The 15270-nt window shown below is 44.6% G+C and overlaps 2 protein-coding genes and 1 pseudogene across 2 annotated transcripts in view; 1 reads left to right on the top strand and 2 right to left on the bottom strand.

Moving 5' to 3' along the window:
• Ptpn21 (protein tyrosine phosphatase non-receptor type 21) overlaps positions 1-3208 on the top strand; it is a 57004-nt gene extending 53796 nt beyond the window's left edge. Inside the window, exons 16-19 of the mRNA XM_032908246.1 lie at positions 848-976; positions 1132-1366; positions 1948-2108; positions 2687-3208. Of these exons, the coding sequence (XP_032764137.1) occupies positions 848-976; positions 1132-1366; positions 1948-2108; positions 2687-2815 (654 nt within the window). The 3' untranslated portion in view covers positions 2816-3208. The remainder of the gene's footprint in view (positions 1-847; positions 977-1131; positions 1367-1947; positions 2109-2686) is intronic.
• A 3921-nt stretch (positions 3209-7129) lies between these two features.
• LOC116905860 lies at positions 7130-8449 on the bottom strand (annotated as a pseudogene).
• A 4073-nt stretch (positions 8450-12522) lies between these two features.
• Positions 12523-15270, bottom strand: part of Spata7 (spermatogenesis associated 7) — a 45190-nt gene continuing 42442 nt past the window's right edge. The window contains exons 11-12 of the mRNA XM_032908245.1: positions 13408-13465; positions 12523-13223 (exon numbers count right to left, since the gene is read on the bottom strand). Of these exons, the coding sequence (XP_032764136.1) occupies positions 12663-13223; positions 13408-13465 (619 nt within the window). The 3' untranslated portion in view covers positions 12523-12662. The remainder of the gene's footprint in view (positions 13224-13407; positions 13466-15270) is intronic.

The following is a 15270-nucleotide window of genomic DNA, read 5'->3' as shown; positions in this document are numbered from 1 at the left end:
GGACCCCTGTTTATTTAACCACCTGTATGATAACCTGTGTCCACCACGTGCTGCTGCTGAAGGGAGCCCAGTGAGAAATTCAGTCGGTGCTGAGGGCTGGCTGGCAGCCTGAGGGAGAGTGTGGAACTTAGCTTGGCACAGGCTTTCTCGTCGAGTGGACACTCAGAAAGAAATATGGATGTCAACAGTTACTGGCAGAACATAGTTTAACTCAGGTTTCTTGGCTGTAAATCCAGTAACTCCTTATTGTGTTAGCACTGGGGAGCATTAAATCGTGCCCCACCCAAGTGGGAACTTGGCCTTATGGGAGGTGATCTTGAACTCGGTTCAAGATGGAGACCATTCTAAACTGAAGACTACATTTCTCACGGACATCTGGCATTAGCTTAGGCTTTGACTTACTTGCTAACACTTTCCAAGCATATTTAGTATTTCACCATGGCGAGCTGTGTTTGTGATTTAAGGAACTGTGATATTGGTGTCACCATCACAACAAGAGTAGCTATTTGCCTAGGACTTGTTATGTGTCAGACGCCATACACACTGGGTCTGTCCTCAGAGCCCCGTGGGCTGGGCGGTTATTGCATTTTGTAGATGCCAACTGACATTGAGAGGCGAGCAGCTGGGTCCAAGTCTTGCAGATGTCGTATGAACTGAAGGCATGCAGACATGTTTATAAAGATGTCAGCAGTTGCAATTGTATAAATGAGGGACAGGTTAGACAGACTCTGTCCCTGCTCTGCTGAACAGCTCCCTCGGTTTTCAGTATTCCCAGGAAGACAGAAACAGCTGTGCGCGCTATTCCATGCACGCCGTGCACTAAGCTTTTAACCTTCTCTGATTTTAGGTCTCTGTCAGCGGAATTGAATGGGATTATATTGCCACACAGGGACCATTACAAAATACCTGCCAGGACTTTTGGCAGATGGTGTGGGAGCAGGGAGTCGCAATTATAGCAATGGTGACAGCGGAAGAGGTGAGTGCCTGTCCTCTCAGGTCATTTTTCCAAGTCTCCAAAGAGCTGCTAAGGTTAAGCACCCGGAGTTAATCTTTAGTGAGACAGCACGTGGCCTGGTAGAGCGCCCCAGGCCGGGCCCTGAGCTGCTGCTGAATCACACTTGTCTTTGACAGGAGGGAGGTCGGGAGAAGAGCTTTAGGTATTGGCCACGGCTTGGCTCCAGGCACAACACTGTCACCTATGGAAGGTTTAAGATCACAACTCGCTTCCGCACGGACTCGGGCTGCTACGCCACCACAGGTTTGAAGATGAAGCACCTTCTCACAGGGCAGGAGAGGACAGTTTGGCATCTCCAGTACACAGACTGGCCTGAACATGGCTGTCCCGAAGACCTCAAGGGATTTTTATGTAAGTGTCTTTGTTTATAGGCAGCTTCCTTTGTGTTAGGTCTCTAAAATAGTGCCTCTTTGTTTTCCTGAAAGCTTTGGACTTACTTTAAAATAAACGTGTTTGAGGAGGTTAACAGGACATGGATTTGTAGGGGTGTGTGTGTGTGTGTGTGTGTGTGTGTGTGTGTGCGTGCGTGCGCGTGCGTGCATCCGTCCATGTGCCACATCATATGCGTGGAGGTCAGAGTGCACCTTGGGAAGTTTGTTCTTTCTTTCCACTCTGTTGCTCCTGGGGATTAAACTCAAGGTTGTCAGCCCTGGCAAGTGTCCTTACCCACACTGCCATTCTGCCAGTGCGAGAAGGCATAGTTAAGAGATGCCTGGCCTTGAATAGAATGCCACAGCTAACTGACATGTCTCCTCCGGCTACTTTTGGCTGAGGCACCAACTTTCTTTCAGTCACCATAAGATCGGCCCTGGTATCTACGTACCCAGTGCCCTAATCTGCGGTCTTCTCCGTGAAGAGACTTAAGGAGATGGTTGTTGGTTTTATATGCTATTGCCCCTGAGTACTTTAGTATTTCACTGATTTCTTCACAGCATACCTTGAAGAGATCCAGTCAGTTCGACGTCATACAAACAGTACAAGTGAACCCAGAAGTCCCAACCCCCCGCTGCTGGTGCACTGCAGTGCTGGCGTGGGAAGAACTGGGGTTGTCATTCTGTCAGAGATCATGGTCGCCTGTCTGGAACACAATGAGGTGAGTTATGCTTGGCTCCATGACCTGGTGAGAAGAGTGAGTGCTGGGAAGACGGGCATGGTGGCCACATCGCGTAGCTTTCTGAACAGTTGTCCTCGGACTGCGGTGGCCACAAGATCAACATTAAGTGTTGTTAAAGGCTTTGTCTGAGAGATTCTTGGCTCCGACCGTCAGTGAAGACTGGGATGTCACAGAGAAGGCCATCAATGTTGTCTTCTCTAGTGTTCTCCACTGCGGCTGAGTGCTTTGTTTTCCTGTAACACCATTTACACTCCCAGCATTTGCACCAGCCAGCAGTGTGGGAAATGTTGGATAGATCCTGGGAGCACCTAGCACGCTGTTTTTGTTGAATCTCAGAACCTTGTGAGATATGATTTATATGAAACTGATTTACAAGTCACTGCTGCAGCTAGAAACTGTCGAATAATCCACACGCACATTTTATTTGTAGCTAAAACAAATCAGATGTTAGTTCATTACAGGACTCTCGTCTGTCTGTCTCCTCAGCAGACTTCTGAGGGTGGCGGTCCTTGCAGTGTTGGCTCCCCTCAGCGGAGTTCTCCTCTGTGTCTCCCCAGGTGCTGGACATCCCCAGAGTGCTGGAGCTGCTGAGGCAGCAGAGGATGATGCTGGTGCAGACACTGAGCCAGTACACGTTCGTGTACCGGGTGCTCATTCAGTTCCTGAAGAGCTCTAGGCTCATCTAAGCTCCACCACCTTTCTATGGGGACCCAATCATGTGATGTGTTTACAGCTTTAAAAAAAAAAGGAAAGAAAAGAGTGCAGCTCCCACTTTGTTCCCAGGAGTCCATGTGGAGACCTCAACAGGAAGTGTGTAAGAGCTGAAGAAGCTAAGCATGGGGCTGAGGAGTCTGGGAGAGGCCGAGGAGGCAGGTGCTGCCCTGGCCGCATCTGCCCGGTTTGCTGCACTTGCACAAGTTTTGGAGATTGTATTTTCTAGACAGTTCTCTGTCGTACTGAAGCTGCCCTGGGCAGTCCCAGCCATCACTTAAGGCACACAGACTTCTATCTTAAACTCATATTTGATAATGCAATTTTATGACTAAATAGGGCTTTTTCTTTTTTAGCTAGAAGCTGAACTTTTCTGTGGGACATCCACAGACCGTGTGGTTCTTGAGTAGCTGTATTTAAAACCATTATTAGCTTTTGTTTAAGAACAAAAACCATGGGGGAACTAAGTGTTTTATTCATGAAATCCAAAACTAAAGAAAATCTAAAAGTGTTATTTTGAAACATAGAAAGCATTTTTATATTCAGAATGTTTTTTTAAAAGTTATATATTTGTACCTTCTATATTTTCCAAATAAGAGCTCCATTGTTATGACACTGAGTCAATGTAAAGTTGGGGATAAAGGCACATTATTTAAAAATCTAAGAATCAGATTCACTATTTTTTCAGTATTATTAGTAAGCGTAAAATGAGTTTGATTTTATTGAACATGAAGAAAGAGCAATTGCATAGGATGGTTTTAAGCACTTTTTTGTTAAAAATGAGTTTAATATATGTGGCTTTATATTTAAGCAACAGTGGACACTATTTCAAAGAGAAGTGCTCTGAGTACGTTCGATGACTAGGGGAAGAGGAAGTGCGTGCGGGGCTCACCCGGAAGGTGTGGTCATTACACAAATGCAGTATTACCTATGCTCACGCGAGCGAGAGCTGAGATGGCGTGGAACTCAAGGCCTGCTACCGTGATGACGGGCTTTGCTGACTGGGGTTCTTCCTGTCTTTCTTTCCCCCACAGACAAGTCCAGGCTTACATTACCACTAGAGACCCCCGGAGAGGCTTTGTTTCCTTCAGGTTGAAAGGAGGAAATAGTTAACGAGGTTCCTTTCCCTGAACCACAGCCCAGACTTGTGGGGCCACCAGAAATTGCTGTGGTGTTCAGGGGGTACTTGAATTTAGCACCGTAATCCTGTCCTCCCCCAGGGTCAGTTCTAGGTACTTGGTCTCCCTTCCATCCCATTTGGGCACATTCTCTATTCATCAGAACCCAGGCTTGAAGTGGAAAGTGTTGTTCTTGGAGGACAAGCTGGCACCCTTAGCTGAGGTGTGTCATGTTGTCCAGTGCCCTGCATTGTAGGCTGCCGATTCAGTGTGGACCTAGAGTGTCCGACCTAGGACTAGCTTCCATCTGTCCTGCCATCACTCTGATTTGACTTTGTGGTGAGCGTCACCACATGACAGGGGTGTGCCAGCCCAACTAAGCAGGACAGACACAGGTGGATCGTGCCCCAGGGTGGGGTTTGTGTGCTCTATGCTCCATGTGAAGCCATGTGAAGGTCAGGACCCTTCCGAAGTGTTTCTTCCAATGGTACGTTGTTTGAAGATGCTTTCCTGTCCCACCTAAACGTTTGGAAATATCCCACTGACAAGAACACATTGTAAAACAAAACTTTAATTAAAGAGTAATATATGGCACATTTGTGTTCCTGGTGTAATACTTTGATAAGTAAATTCCTTCAGGGCAAAATTACACTGCTTAAATCTGTTACCCTTCAAATGTCGCACGCTTGATATCACAGCTAGCAAATGAGAATTTCTGAGGGAAAATATCTCGACATTATTGCATTTAGGAACAATGTAATTCTCAAGGGACAAATCAAAATTAGGGTGTAAAGGTTTGCCATGCCTGAGTTGAGAATGTTACTGGTCTGTCTGCCAAATTTATGAAGTGCTTCATGTATCACTAAGGATTTTTAGCTCCCTGATAGTATTGATGTCATACCAAAATTAGCAAAACGTCCAGTTCCACACATACAGTTTCTACTAGTTAATGTTGGTATTTCTGGCATCAGCGTTCCTGATTACTGGCTGCTTTTGCTGAAATTTCAATTTGTGGAGTGTTAAAACTGCAGTCAGTTATTGCTTTCCTCAGGAGCTCCTAGTGAAGCATTCCGAAGGCCATAGAACTCAGTATTGAAAACGTTTAGGCAGGTTAAAACAGATGTGCTCCCTTAGAAACTTCCGGAAAGAGAAATATCTAACTGGGAACACAGAAGGGGGAAAGGCAAGAGTGTGATACAGCACTCTGTGTTAACATCATGGCATGGCCAAACTCACTACAGATAGGCAGATACTCTTCCCTTTTCCTTGCAGTATAGAGATAGAAATAAGTTGTTTAATATATGTATTATATATCTATATAACATATAAATTACATAAGTATATCTTGTATATGTAATGTTATTATATACAATATTTACATTACATATTATACAATCTTCTAAATATATCTTAAATATTAGATATTTTTGTAACTGTTATAATTTATATATTTACTTAAATAATATCTATATGTAATAGATATATAATTTATGTTATATATGTATATAACATTTTAAGACAGCCTCACTGTGAGTCTGTGTTGGACTGGAACTCACTCCATAGACCACGCTGGCCTTGAACTCCTTAGGATCTGCCTGCCTCTGCGTCCTGAGTGCTGGGATTAAGTAAGGCTTTCACTACCATATCTGATTTAAATTATGCTTTTAAAGGAAACTCTTGAGTATAAATTTAGTAAGAGAGCACGTGAAACAAGCTAAAATGATCTTTTACTTGAAATTCATTTTTAAAAACTAAACCTCAGATGGGTCTTTTTTGAGTTGACAGCTGAGAGAACTTTTTATATTTCTGCTCTAATCCTAGTAACTGAAATTACGTCCAGAAAAGGGAAGTATAGAGTCCACACTCTGCAAGTGTGAGTTGGAGAGAGGATTTCAGAACCCATTTGATGGGTTCTTTGGTCACGTAAGTGACATCACCTGAGCATTTCTGTCAACTCTCAAACATTCTGAAGGCTCATTTAATGTGAACGAGATAGACCAGTTTTCTTTTTTTTTTTTTTTTTGGCCAACCTTGTGCTCAGACTGTATTCACACAGACACATGGCAGCTCACATTGGTCATAGACACATGGCAGCTTATATTGGCTTTAAACATGGAAACGCCAGGGCCGTATGGTCCCGTGCTGTCCTTACTAGCATCAGGACAGCCATCACAGTCTGGGAAAGGCTAGGGCTAGGGTCTGGGGCTTAGGCACAGCCTTACCCTACCCTCTTCACACAATGATATACACTCACACCGCCTCCCGCAGGCACACACAGGAAGGGTGGATTATTGCTGGGCACATTAGACCTGTTTTCTTTTGCAGATGTCACAGTAGGTGCTTGTGTTAGTTCCTTTGGTTTGTCTCCCAAAGCCATACTAGAGGGGTAGGTTGGGGTTATGAGGCCAGCAGAGGGGAGGTGAAAGGTAGGAAGTAGTAACCTGTTGTGTCCTTTGAGAACAAAGGGCAGCTTGCCAGGCACTGGGGCCTGAGACTCATAGTTCAAGCCAGATTGGCCTGAATTTCATAGGAAAATTCATATTAGTGGTTATCTCAGCATTTTCTGCAGGAACCCGAATGGTGCACGGGTGGTAAGGTGCCAGATGTGGGGCTTGGGGCTGAAGTGAGCATGAATGCTGGCTATGGTGGGGTGGAAGGGTGAGTTAGCAAAGCAGGCTACCGCCTTCTTCCTGGCCTGGTAGGTGGATTGAGATGGAAAGAAAGATTTACAGTGCCAGCACAGGGGCACCGCCAAGTGCAACAGCGCCATCTGGAGGCTGGCTTTAGATCACATGTGTATAGCAATCAGGACTTTCTGACAGGATTTTGAAAACCATTCAGATTGGTGATGTGTGCTCACAAAATTAAAGCATCTTGAATAATCTGGAGTTCATGACGTTTTTAATATATTGACTATTAAGCTATGGGTATTAGTAATATATCAGGAGTGCATGCACGTGTGTGCGTGTGTGCATATGTGCGTGCATCTGTGTTCCTAATTGAAGCAGTGCCTGTTTTGTTTCTGAACCTTTACCAGCCTTGGCTTTTAAACTGTACATTATTTTAGTTGTGAGACATGAAACACTTGAGTATGCACATGCATTTTAAATTTTTACTTTTTAATAAGGGACTTATTAATGTGGACTAATACTTTTTAATGTGGATAAGTATCAGATCACTTGTGGACATTGAGTGACACAAATCTTTTTACTGTGTTACTTTTTTTTTCTGTTTCAAAAAGCTTCATTTTTACTTGGTCCAAGAGGCGCTCAAAGAGATACTCACCCAGAGATGCTGGGGTAAGCCAGTTTGAGCTGGTTTTGGCCCTCCAGCCTAGGGAGGTTGGTCAGGTGGTTGCCCATCTTCGTGATGAGCTTCACCTCCTTATCCAGGAAGTGGCTTCCTCAAGAAGTCGCAGAGATGAGGGTCTGTGCAGGCAGAACTCAGGGCGTGCAGATCCAAGAGAGCCTGGTTCAGGTTGTTCTCCAGGGCCAAGGCAGCTTCCATGGCCTCCTGTGTTTTACTCTGTTCATCTTGAGGTGGCTTCTGCTCATCCTGGAAGAGTGTACGTCTCCCGAGATCATTCTGCAGCCCTCGTGCTTCCCCTTGGCCAATTCGCAGAAGTGGCCTGTGGCCTCCAAAGCCGCGTTATCCCAATCAGAAAGGAAGCCCAGAGAGAGGTCGGTGTAGGAGGCCCTCAGGTCTAAGTTGACCAGGCGGCTCATGGCAGCTTCCACTTTCGTGGAATAATTCTCACGAATCTGAGAGGTCATCGCTGATCCACTGTATGGGGCTAACAGCAAAGAGGTGCTGGCTGGTCCTAGGAGATCACCTAAGGAGATGGTCCAGGAGGCTGTGACTGGAGAGACTTGTAAGGCGGCTGGAAGCTAGTGAAGTGGGAGTCCCCGGCTTTGTTCGTCCAAACACTGTTGAAGCAAGACTCAGATCCACGGGACCTCCAAGGCGCTCCTCTCCTTAGTTACTTTTCTATTCCCATGACAAAACACCATGACTAAGGAACGCATCATAAGGAAAGCATTTCATTGGGCTGAGTTTCAGAAGGTTAGAGCTCATGACTACCATGCAGGGAACGCAGCAGCAGCAGGCTTCAGCAGTAGCTGAGAACTCACATCCTGCTCCACAGGTAGGCAGGGGGGCTGTTAATGGCATGGTCTTTTTGAAACCTCGAAGCCTGTCCCCAATGAGACACCTCCTTCAACAAGGCCACACCTTCTCATCCTTCCTAAACAGTTGCATTAGTCATAGTATTTTATAGCAACAGAAAAGTAACAAAGAGAGTCGATGGTGGTGGAGCAAAGGCATGGTGTCAAGAACAGCTGAGAGCTCTTGATCAACACTAGGAGGCTGAGAGAGGCAGGCATTGGGAATGACGCTCAGCCTTTTGAAACCTCAGACTTGCCAGACCCTCTGCCCCCTGCTCCCCCAATAATACAGGACCTCCAACAGGGCCACAACCCTTCTCATAATCATAATCAACATAAACCTCTGGGGGCCATTCACATTCTCATTCAAACCACTTCCATGTTAAGTATGTAAAAAGAATTTTGGTAAATATTAGAAATATGTATATATATATAATTATGTATATTACATATAAAACACTTAAATTGTATATATGTATATATAATTTAAGTATATATTATATTTAAAATTGTTTCTTTAATATATAATATATAATATATACATTAATAGTATGTATATTTACATATTTATTATACATATGTATGTGTATATATACACATACACACATACAGTTTTAAATAACATAAGGGTTATGATGCACCCCTCAAGAGTAAGTACCAGACATGAGAAATCCTAAGCTGGTGAGGGGATTCACGAGATCCCCAAAACAATATAGGCTATTGCCCTTGCCCTTGCTCTTGCTAGCCTCCTGGACCCCGAATGTAAGTGCCTATTGCTGATGACACCTCACACTGTAGACTTGGGGGAATTGAGCTGGGTTAGAGCTTCTCTCTGGACTAGCATAGTACCAGAAGGTGCCATTTGAAGCTGCCAAGGAAGAATAACAATCAATAATCCTATCCAGATGTGATACCTACAAGCCACAATGATCAGATCTGCAAGAAATTTCCAAAGGTACAATAGTGGCACTTAAACTGTGTGTGTGTTTCAGTTTACAACTCCATCACTAAAGGAGTCAGGGGAGGAACCAGGGTTCAGCGGAGCAGAGGCCATGGAGGAGTGCTGCTTACCAGCTGGTTCTCCATGACTTGCTCAGCCTTTTTTCTCATACAATTCACCTGCCCAGGGGTGGCACCACCCACATTAATCATAACCAAGAAAGTGTCCCACAGGTCAGTCTTGTGATGGCGTTTTCTCAGTTGAGGCTCTCTTCCCAAATGACTAGCTTAGGTCAAGTTGACATAACTGTCAGTGTAACCCAAACGTCACTATTAACTATAGCCCAAGACCTCATATTAGTATCACTATCTCAGTAATGTGGGAGCTGGTATGGAGTGGGGTGGTAGAGGCAGTGCAAAGGGATCTATGCGTCAGCACTTATATCTTGGGGTGTGGGGCGGGGTAACCAGCAGCTGGCTAATTGGAAGTGTACTAAGTGTAGACCTCACTCCTCATCAAACAGGCTGCTTGCAGGAATTGCTATTGCAGAAAGCAAACGCAGAGGAGCACTAGTCATGGGTTGCCTGGCCCTAGTTGCTATCACACAATTCCTCCACCAAGCCCCAAATCTTAGGAAGGGGAGGGAAGACCAGGGGACCAGGACATCTGCTGTGAGATTATATTGTCTACATACAATAGGAAAGTGGAAATCATAAACTCTCAATAGTATGGCCGCTCAAACAAGACCCGAATGATGCAAACAACAATTGGCATCCCAAGGTAGATGGTAGAAATCCTATGTGTAGATGAAGAGCTACAGGCAATTTATGACTAAGAGGAGAGTTAACCTTCCTCAGGGATGACGGCTCCCTAATTCCTTATCCAAAACCAAGTGGTCCACCAGTTACATATTGAGTAACACTCAATTCAGCAGGTTCTGCTTTTATTGTGTGTGTGTGTGTGTGTGTGTGTGTGTGTGTGTGTGTGTGTTTGTAATTACAAATTTTGGTAAGGTTTGAATATTAATGATACAGTATAGCAATTTGCCTGAAAAAGTCTTCTAGAGATGCCAAATATTAGAAGAGACTTAATAACAAGATTAAAAATATAAGAAACCTTAAACCCATGTGAATTAAACTATTTTACTACATTCTCCTTTCAAAACTGGAAAATTGCACCATGAGAAATAGCTGTCCTGCATCCCTGTTCCTTAACATTTTGCCTCTGAGCCTTGACCTCCTTAGGATGTGAATGAATTAGCTGTTAGGCAGACATTGACCAGGGGATCCAAAGAGAGTTCCTTCCTCTCAAGGCACTTACCTAGTGTGGACATTATTGCAAAGAAACAATACAGCACACATGCAAACAAGTGGAGTAGACGGCTACAGCACTGGAGCAACCACTCAGTTACAGGAGGTGGCACATTTAAGCTGAGCTATGACGCTTAGGGCTCTGGGGAATGCAGAAGGGAAAAATACTCGGAGAGTAAGCGCAAACACGAGCAGAGGCAGAACAGGCAACAGGCGGGGCAGCCAAATGCCCGTAGGAAGGAGATGAACTGGAAGGAAACGATTTCATATGGTTAGCAAGTGGACACACTTTAAAGGAACAGCCTGTGGGTGTTTCACACACTACTAGTTTACTTCTTAAGATTATGGTGCTGTAATTGAACCCATCCAGGCACAGCTATGAGCCTCAGAATAGAGGTGGGCCATATGATAGAAATGGAGATATTACTTGAAGAGTCTACGTTAGCTTTTTCTAAATCCAGCCTTCATAACCTTAAATAGCTTTTGCAATACCCAAGCAGTTTAATATTTACTTCACCTCATCTTTTAAAACAAAAATTGAGAAACTAAAGGATAATAGCAAAATGTCCTAAGAAGTATACAAATTAGAATGGGTGAGGGCTCCAAACACATGCACGTGCACACATGCACTTACACACGCGCACACACGTGCACACATACACAAGCACACAAACACAGAGGAAGCAGCAGCCAGTGGGGGATCTGCTGTACAGCTACTGCTGAGGAAAGGTGGGAGTTCAGGAACTGAATAAAAGTAGGTGGATGTGGAGTCCAAGGCTAGCCCAAGAGCTAAGATGAGGGAAGCATGGGGAAAGACGCCATTAACACTTGATCGTATTCAAAAGGCTCAGAAGCGTACAGGTGCTGCTCTGAAAGGTGCTGGTGATGTGGTTCAGCTGGTAGAGTGCTTGTCTAGCATGCGCAAGGGTCCAGGCTCAGTACTCAACACCCTCTAGGGGCTGGAGAGATGGCTCAGTGGTTAAGAGCACTGACTGCTCTTCCAGCAACCACATGGTGGCTCACAACCATCTGTAATGGGATCTGATGCCCTCTTCTGGAGTGTCTGAAGACAGCTACAGTGTACTCATATACATGAAATAAATTAGTAAGTCTTTAAAAAAAAAAACTCTCTCTAAAACCGAGCGTAGCCTTTAATAGCACCGCCCCGGAAGTAGAAGCAAGACCATCAGGAGTTCAAGGCCATCTGCTAACAGCAGTTTCAGACCAGCCTGAATTACAGGACCCTGTCTTAAAGTTGAGAGCTTTCCAGAGGCTTGAGGAAGGGGTGCATTATGGGACAAGAGACACTGGAGTAGGAGCCTCTGCCTCAGCACTGCGGTTCTTAACCAGGTCAGCGTGTCATCCTTAAACCATAACCACTCACTCCCTATCTCTTGTAGCGCTGGGAACATGAAAACAGCACAGGAGCTGACTGGCCAATCATGTTATTGTAAATAGTTGAAAAGACAAAATCCAGGTTAGTCTCTTGAAACATTGTTTTCGTTTTGTGTGGTTTCTGGTTTTTGAGACAAGGGTCTCCATCACAGGACAGGCTGGTCTCAAACTCAACGCTCCAGCCTCTGTACATTAATGTTTTAAGACCATCCCAGATTATAAACCTTTCTCAATGCTCATGAGATCACTATGTTGGATCAAACATGGTCCTCTGAAAAATGACTTTAGAAGTCGAAAGAGCCTCAGGTCACCCAGTGGTTCCAACCCTTGCGTCTGCACTGTGGTGTACCACCCCCTTACCCCTGAAGAGTGCAAGAGGCCTGTGACTTGCCTGCTTCTAACCAAGAGAGTTAAGGCAGAAAGTGAGGGAGAGTTAACGACCTCGACCTCGCTAGTCTCTGTGTCCTCCTTTGCCCTCAAAGAGCAAAGAGCCATGCTGTGGCCTGCCTAGGGAGGGTGCACGGCAGGGGATGGCAAGTCGCCATCTGTGCTCTCCACAGCCAAAACCAAATCAAACTCTTAGCTCTACGGTGCGAGAAAATGGAAGCGTAGAAGCAGCTTCTTCCTCTCAAGTGTCCTGAGGAGACCACAGCCCTCAATACCAACTGGACTGTAGCTTTTGAACCCGAGTGGAGAACCTATCACTGTTTCCATTCTTGAACCACAGACTATGGGACTAATAATAAATATGTGGTGTTTCAAGACACTAAATTTATGGCAATTTATTACACAGCATTGAAATTACACAAATCTTAATATGTAAAAGGGGACAAAATAAAGAAAAGTGATATTGAGTTACTGGCCACATGGAGTATTTATTAATGAAGATCCAAAGGTCAGTCTTCAATGCTCATTTCCATGATTTTTAGAGTCGATAATTCCTTATCATGATTACTGCCACCTTCAATGCTGGGGAGTGGAACAGATGGGGACAGTGATGTGCTCAGACAGCAGAGTTCCCTGGAAGTCTCAACCATTTCAAAGTCACTGTCACCTTCAATGACATCCACAGAGGTCTCCTGGTCTATAAAACTGTCAGAAACACTTGGATTGTTTCCGTCCCAGGGTAAGGCTTCGAGATCTGTTTCATCGTTGACCTGTTGGACTATAACACCTTCTGAATGCTTGACTTTATGGGCAGGTAGCAGAAATTCCCCCGGGAAAGAGAACATCTTGTTTTCGTCCTTTGGCACAGATGACAGCATGTTCAGGGCCTCCTGGTACTGCTGACGTTCATGATGATTTACTGCTTCTGTATCATTTATAAACCTGTTTTCTCTTGAAGTCAGAGCCTTTTGAAAATGAAATTCATTGAATATTCTGAAACTGTTTTGCTCTTCCTCAGAGATGCAGCCTAAGTCAACCTTCAGTCCATGCAGCAGGTAGCGCATCTTCCCCTAGGATTAAGGGGAAAAGCGACTCTGAGCACCATCACCTTAGTGAGGCCCAGACAGCGGAACGACACCCTCACAGCCCTGCGCCCTTTCCTCTCATACAAAGTGCAAGGGGGAACTGCCTGTTTTAAATAAAATACATTCTTTTAGAGAATAGAAAAACCTTAAACTCCAAAGAAATACAAACCTCCTCCAAGTGATGTTTATTTTTTCTTATATGTCGCTCAAACAGTCGTTCTAAAAACCTACAAATGATAAAGAAAACTATTAGTATCTTAAAATCAGATAATCCACTAAATGTGAAATAGTTACGTAATATAAGACTGACAAGGACTGGAAAGTAGTTGGCAGATGAATAGTTTCTCTGTGAACCTAGAAACTAATCCTTCCTGCTCTGTGAGGTTCTCTGACCTGGCAGGCAGCCTGGCTTCTGTCATGCATTTGTTCTAAGTTCTATAACAGAAGCCAGTCCATCTGAAGAACTGTGCACTATTTCTGCTTCTGTGGATGTTTTAGGTGAAGACTAGAACTGCCTGCAAAGCTCTCTCCCCCTCAGACACAGAGACACTAAAGCTCCCTGCGCCCCTCACCAAATCCTACAGAAAATGCTCTCATGGAACTGCTTAACCTTGGCTTCGTTGATGCCAAGCCTACAAAACGACCTCCAAGTGAATGCCAGGAATTTATGCTAAACATAGCTAGATATTCAACAGTCTGCCCCCACTCACCCCGGACATGGTCTAGTATGGAGTCCTGGCTGGCCTGGAACTCTATGCAGTCCAAACTGACCTGGAATTCTGAGATCTGCCTCCTTGCTGGGATTAAAGGCGTGTGCTACCATGCCTGAGCACAGCAACAGTTTTACCTTTTTTCCTGCCAAAGCCAGCATATCAGGGCCAATGAAAACCACATCAAAGAGGAATTACATCTCCAGGACCAGTTTCCTCTCCCCTAAGGTTACAGTCCCTTCAGAAAAGTTAACTGAGAAGCAAAGCTCACAATCCCTTCAGAGAATTTAACTGAGAAGTGACTAGCTTCAGGGAATGTATTCTTTCTACTGCGGAAGAGTATCACATTAATGTATTCACGAGTTTCCTGCAAACAACTAATTTCCTTGGTCACTCACGTTACCCTCATTCATGCTCGTCAATGACACACAGTAACCTAGGAGGTCTGGGTTATTCTCTCCTTGTTAAAAGATCAGGAACTTGTATCCTACTCTTCACAGCTACTGTGAACACTCTGGAATGGCACATTCACATTTTCCTATGCTTACGTATTTCCCCAAGTTGGGATTAAACAATACATATTACTTGGGTATAAGTGCGCTTACACACACACACACTTTCTCATCAACTAGATGCACGCTGAACATTCAGTGTGAAGAACTCCATCCTGGACCATCTAGTTTCTTTCTCAGTCTGGTTCTATGTTCGGTGTTATGAACCAATGCTAAATCTTAGAGGAAAATATAAACATTTAAGGAAATATACAATGCTATGTAAATTTGGGGGCTGCATTAAAGACCATAAAAGTTACCATTTTAACCATGTAGAATGTGGAGTCCAGTAGTGTTCCACATATCAGTACTTCTGGGAAGTGGCTCTCTAAACTGTCTCACCTTGAAACTTAGAAACTCCTTATGTAGTTCTTAAAGTTACTAGTTTTGTGTATGTATGTGGCCATACCTGTGTATACACTCAAGGAAAGGACGGCATCTGTGTCTCCCATTCTCTGCCTACTCCTATAAGGCAAGGGCTCTCCTCAACTGAAGCTCCTGTTTTTAGGTGGGCTGGTAACCAGCAAACCCCAGTAACCCTCCTGTCTGACAGCCCTGCATGAGACCATGTGTGGCTCACAATGTGGTGCTGAGATCTGAACTTGGGTCCTTACGGTTGAATAGCAAGCAAGTGCTCCTAACTGCTGAGCCACCTCTCCGGCCTCCATTAAACATTTTTTTTAAACAAAGAAAGGAGGTGTGGGGCTGGAGAGATGGCTCAGCGGTTAAGAGCACCCGACTGCTCTTCCAGAGGTCATGAGTTCAATTCCC

The sequence above is a fragment of the Rattus rattus genome, chromosome 7, assembly GCF_011064425.1.
Source record: "Rattus rattus isolate New Zealand chromosome 7, Rrattus_CSIRO_v1, whole genome shotgun sequence".
NCBI classification, from domain to species: Eukaryota; Metazoa; Chordata; class Mammalia; order Rodentia; family Muridae; genus Rattus; species Rattus rattus.
The sequence above is the reverse complement of the archived record's forward strand: the minus strand, read 5'-3'. Positions and strand labels throughout refer to the sequence as shown.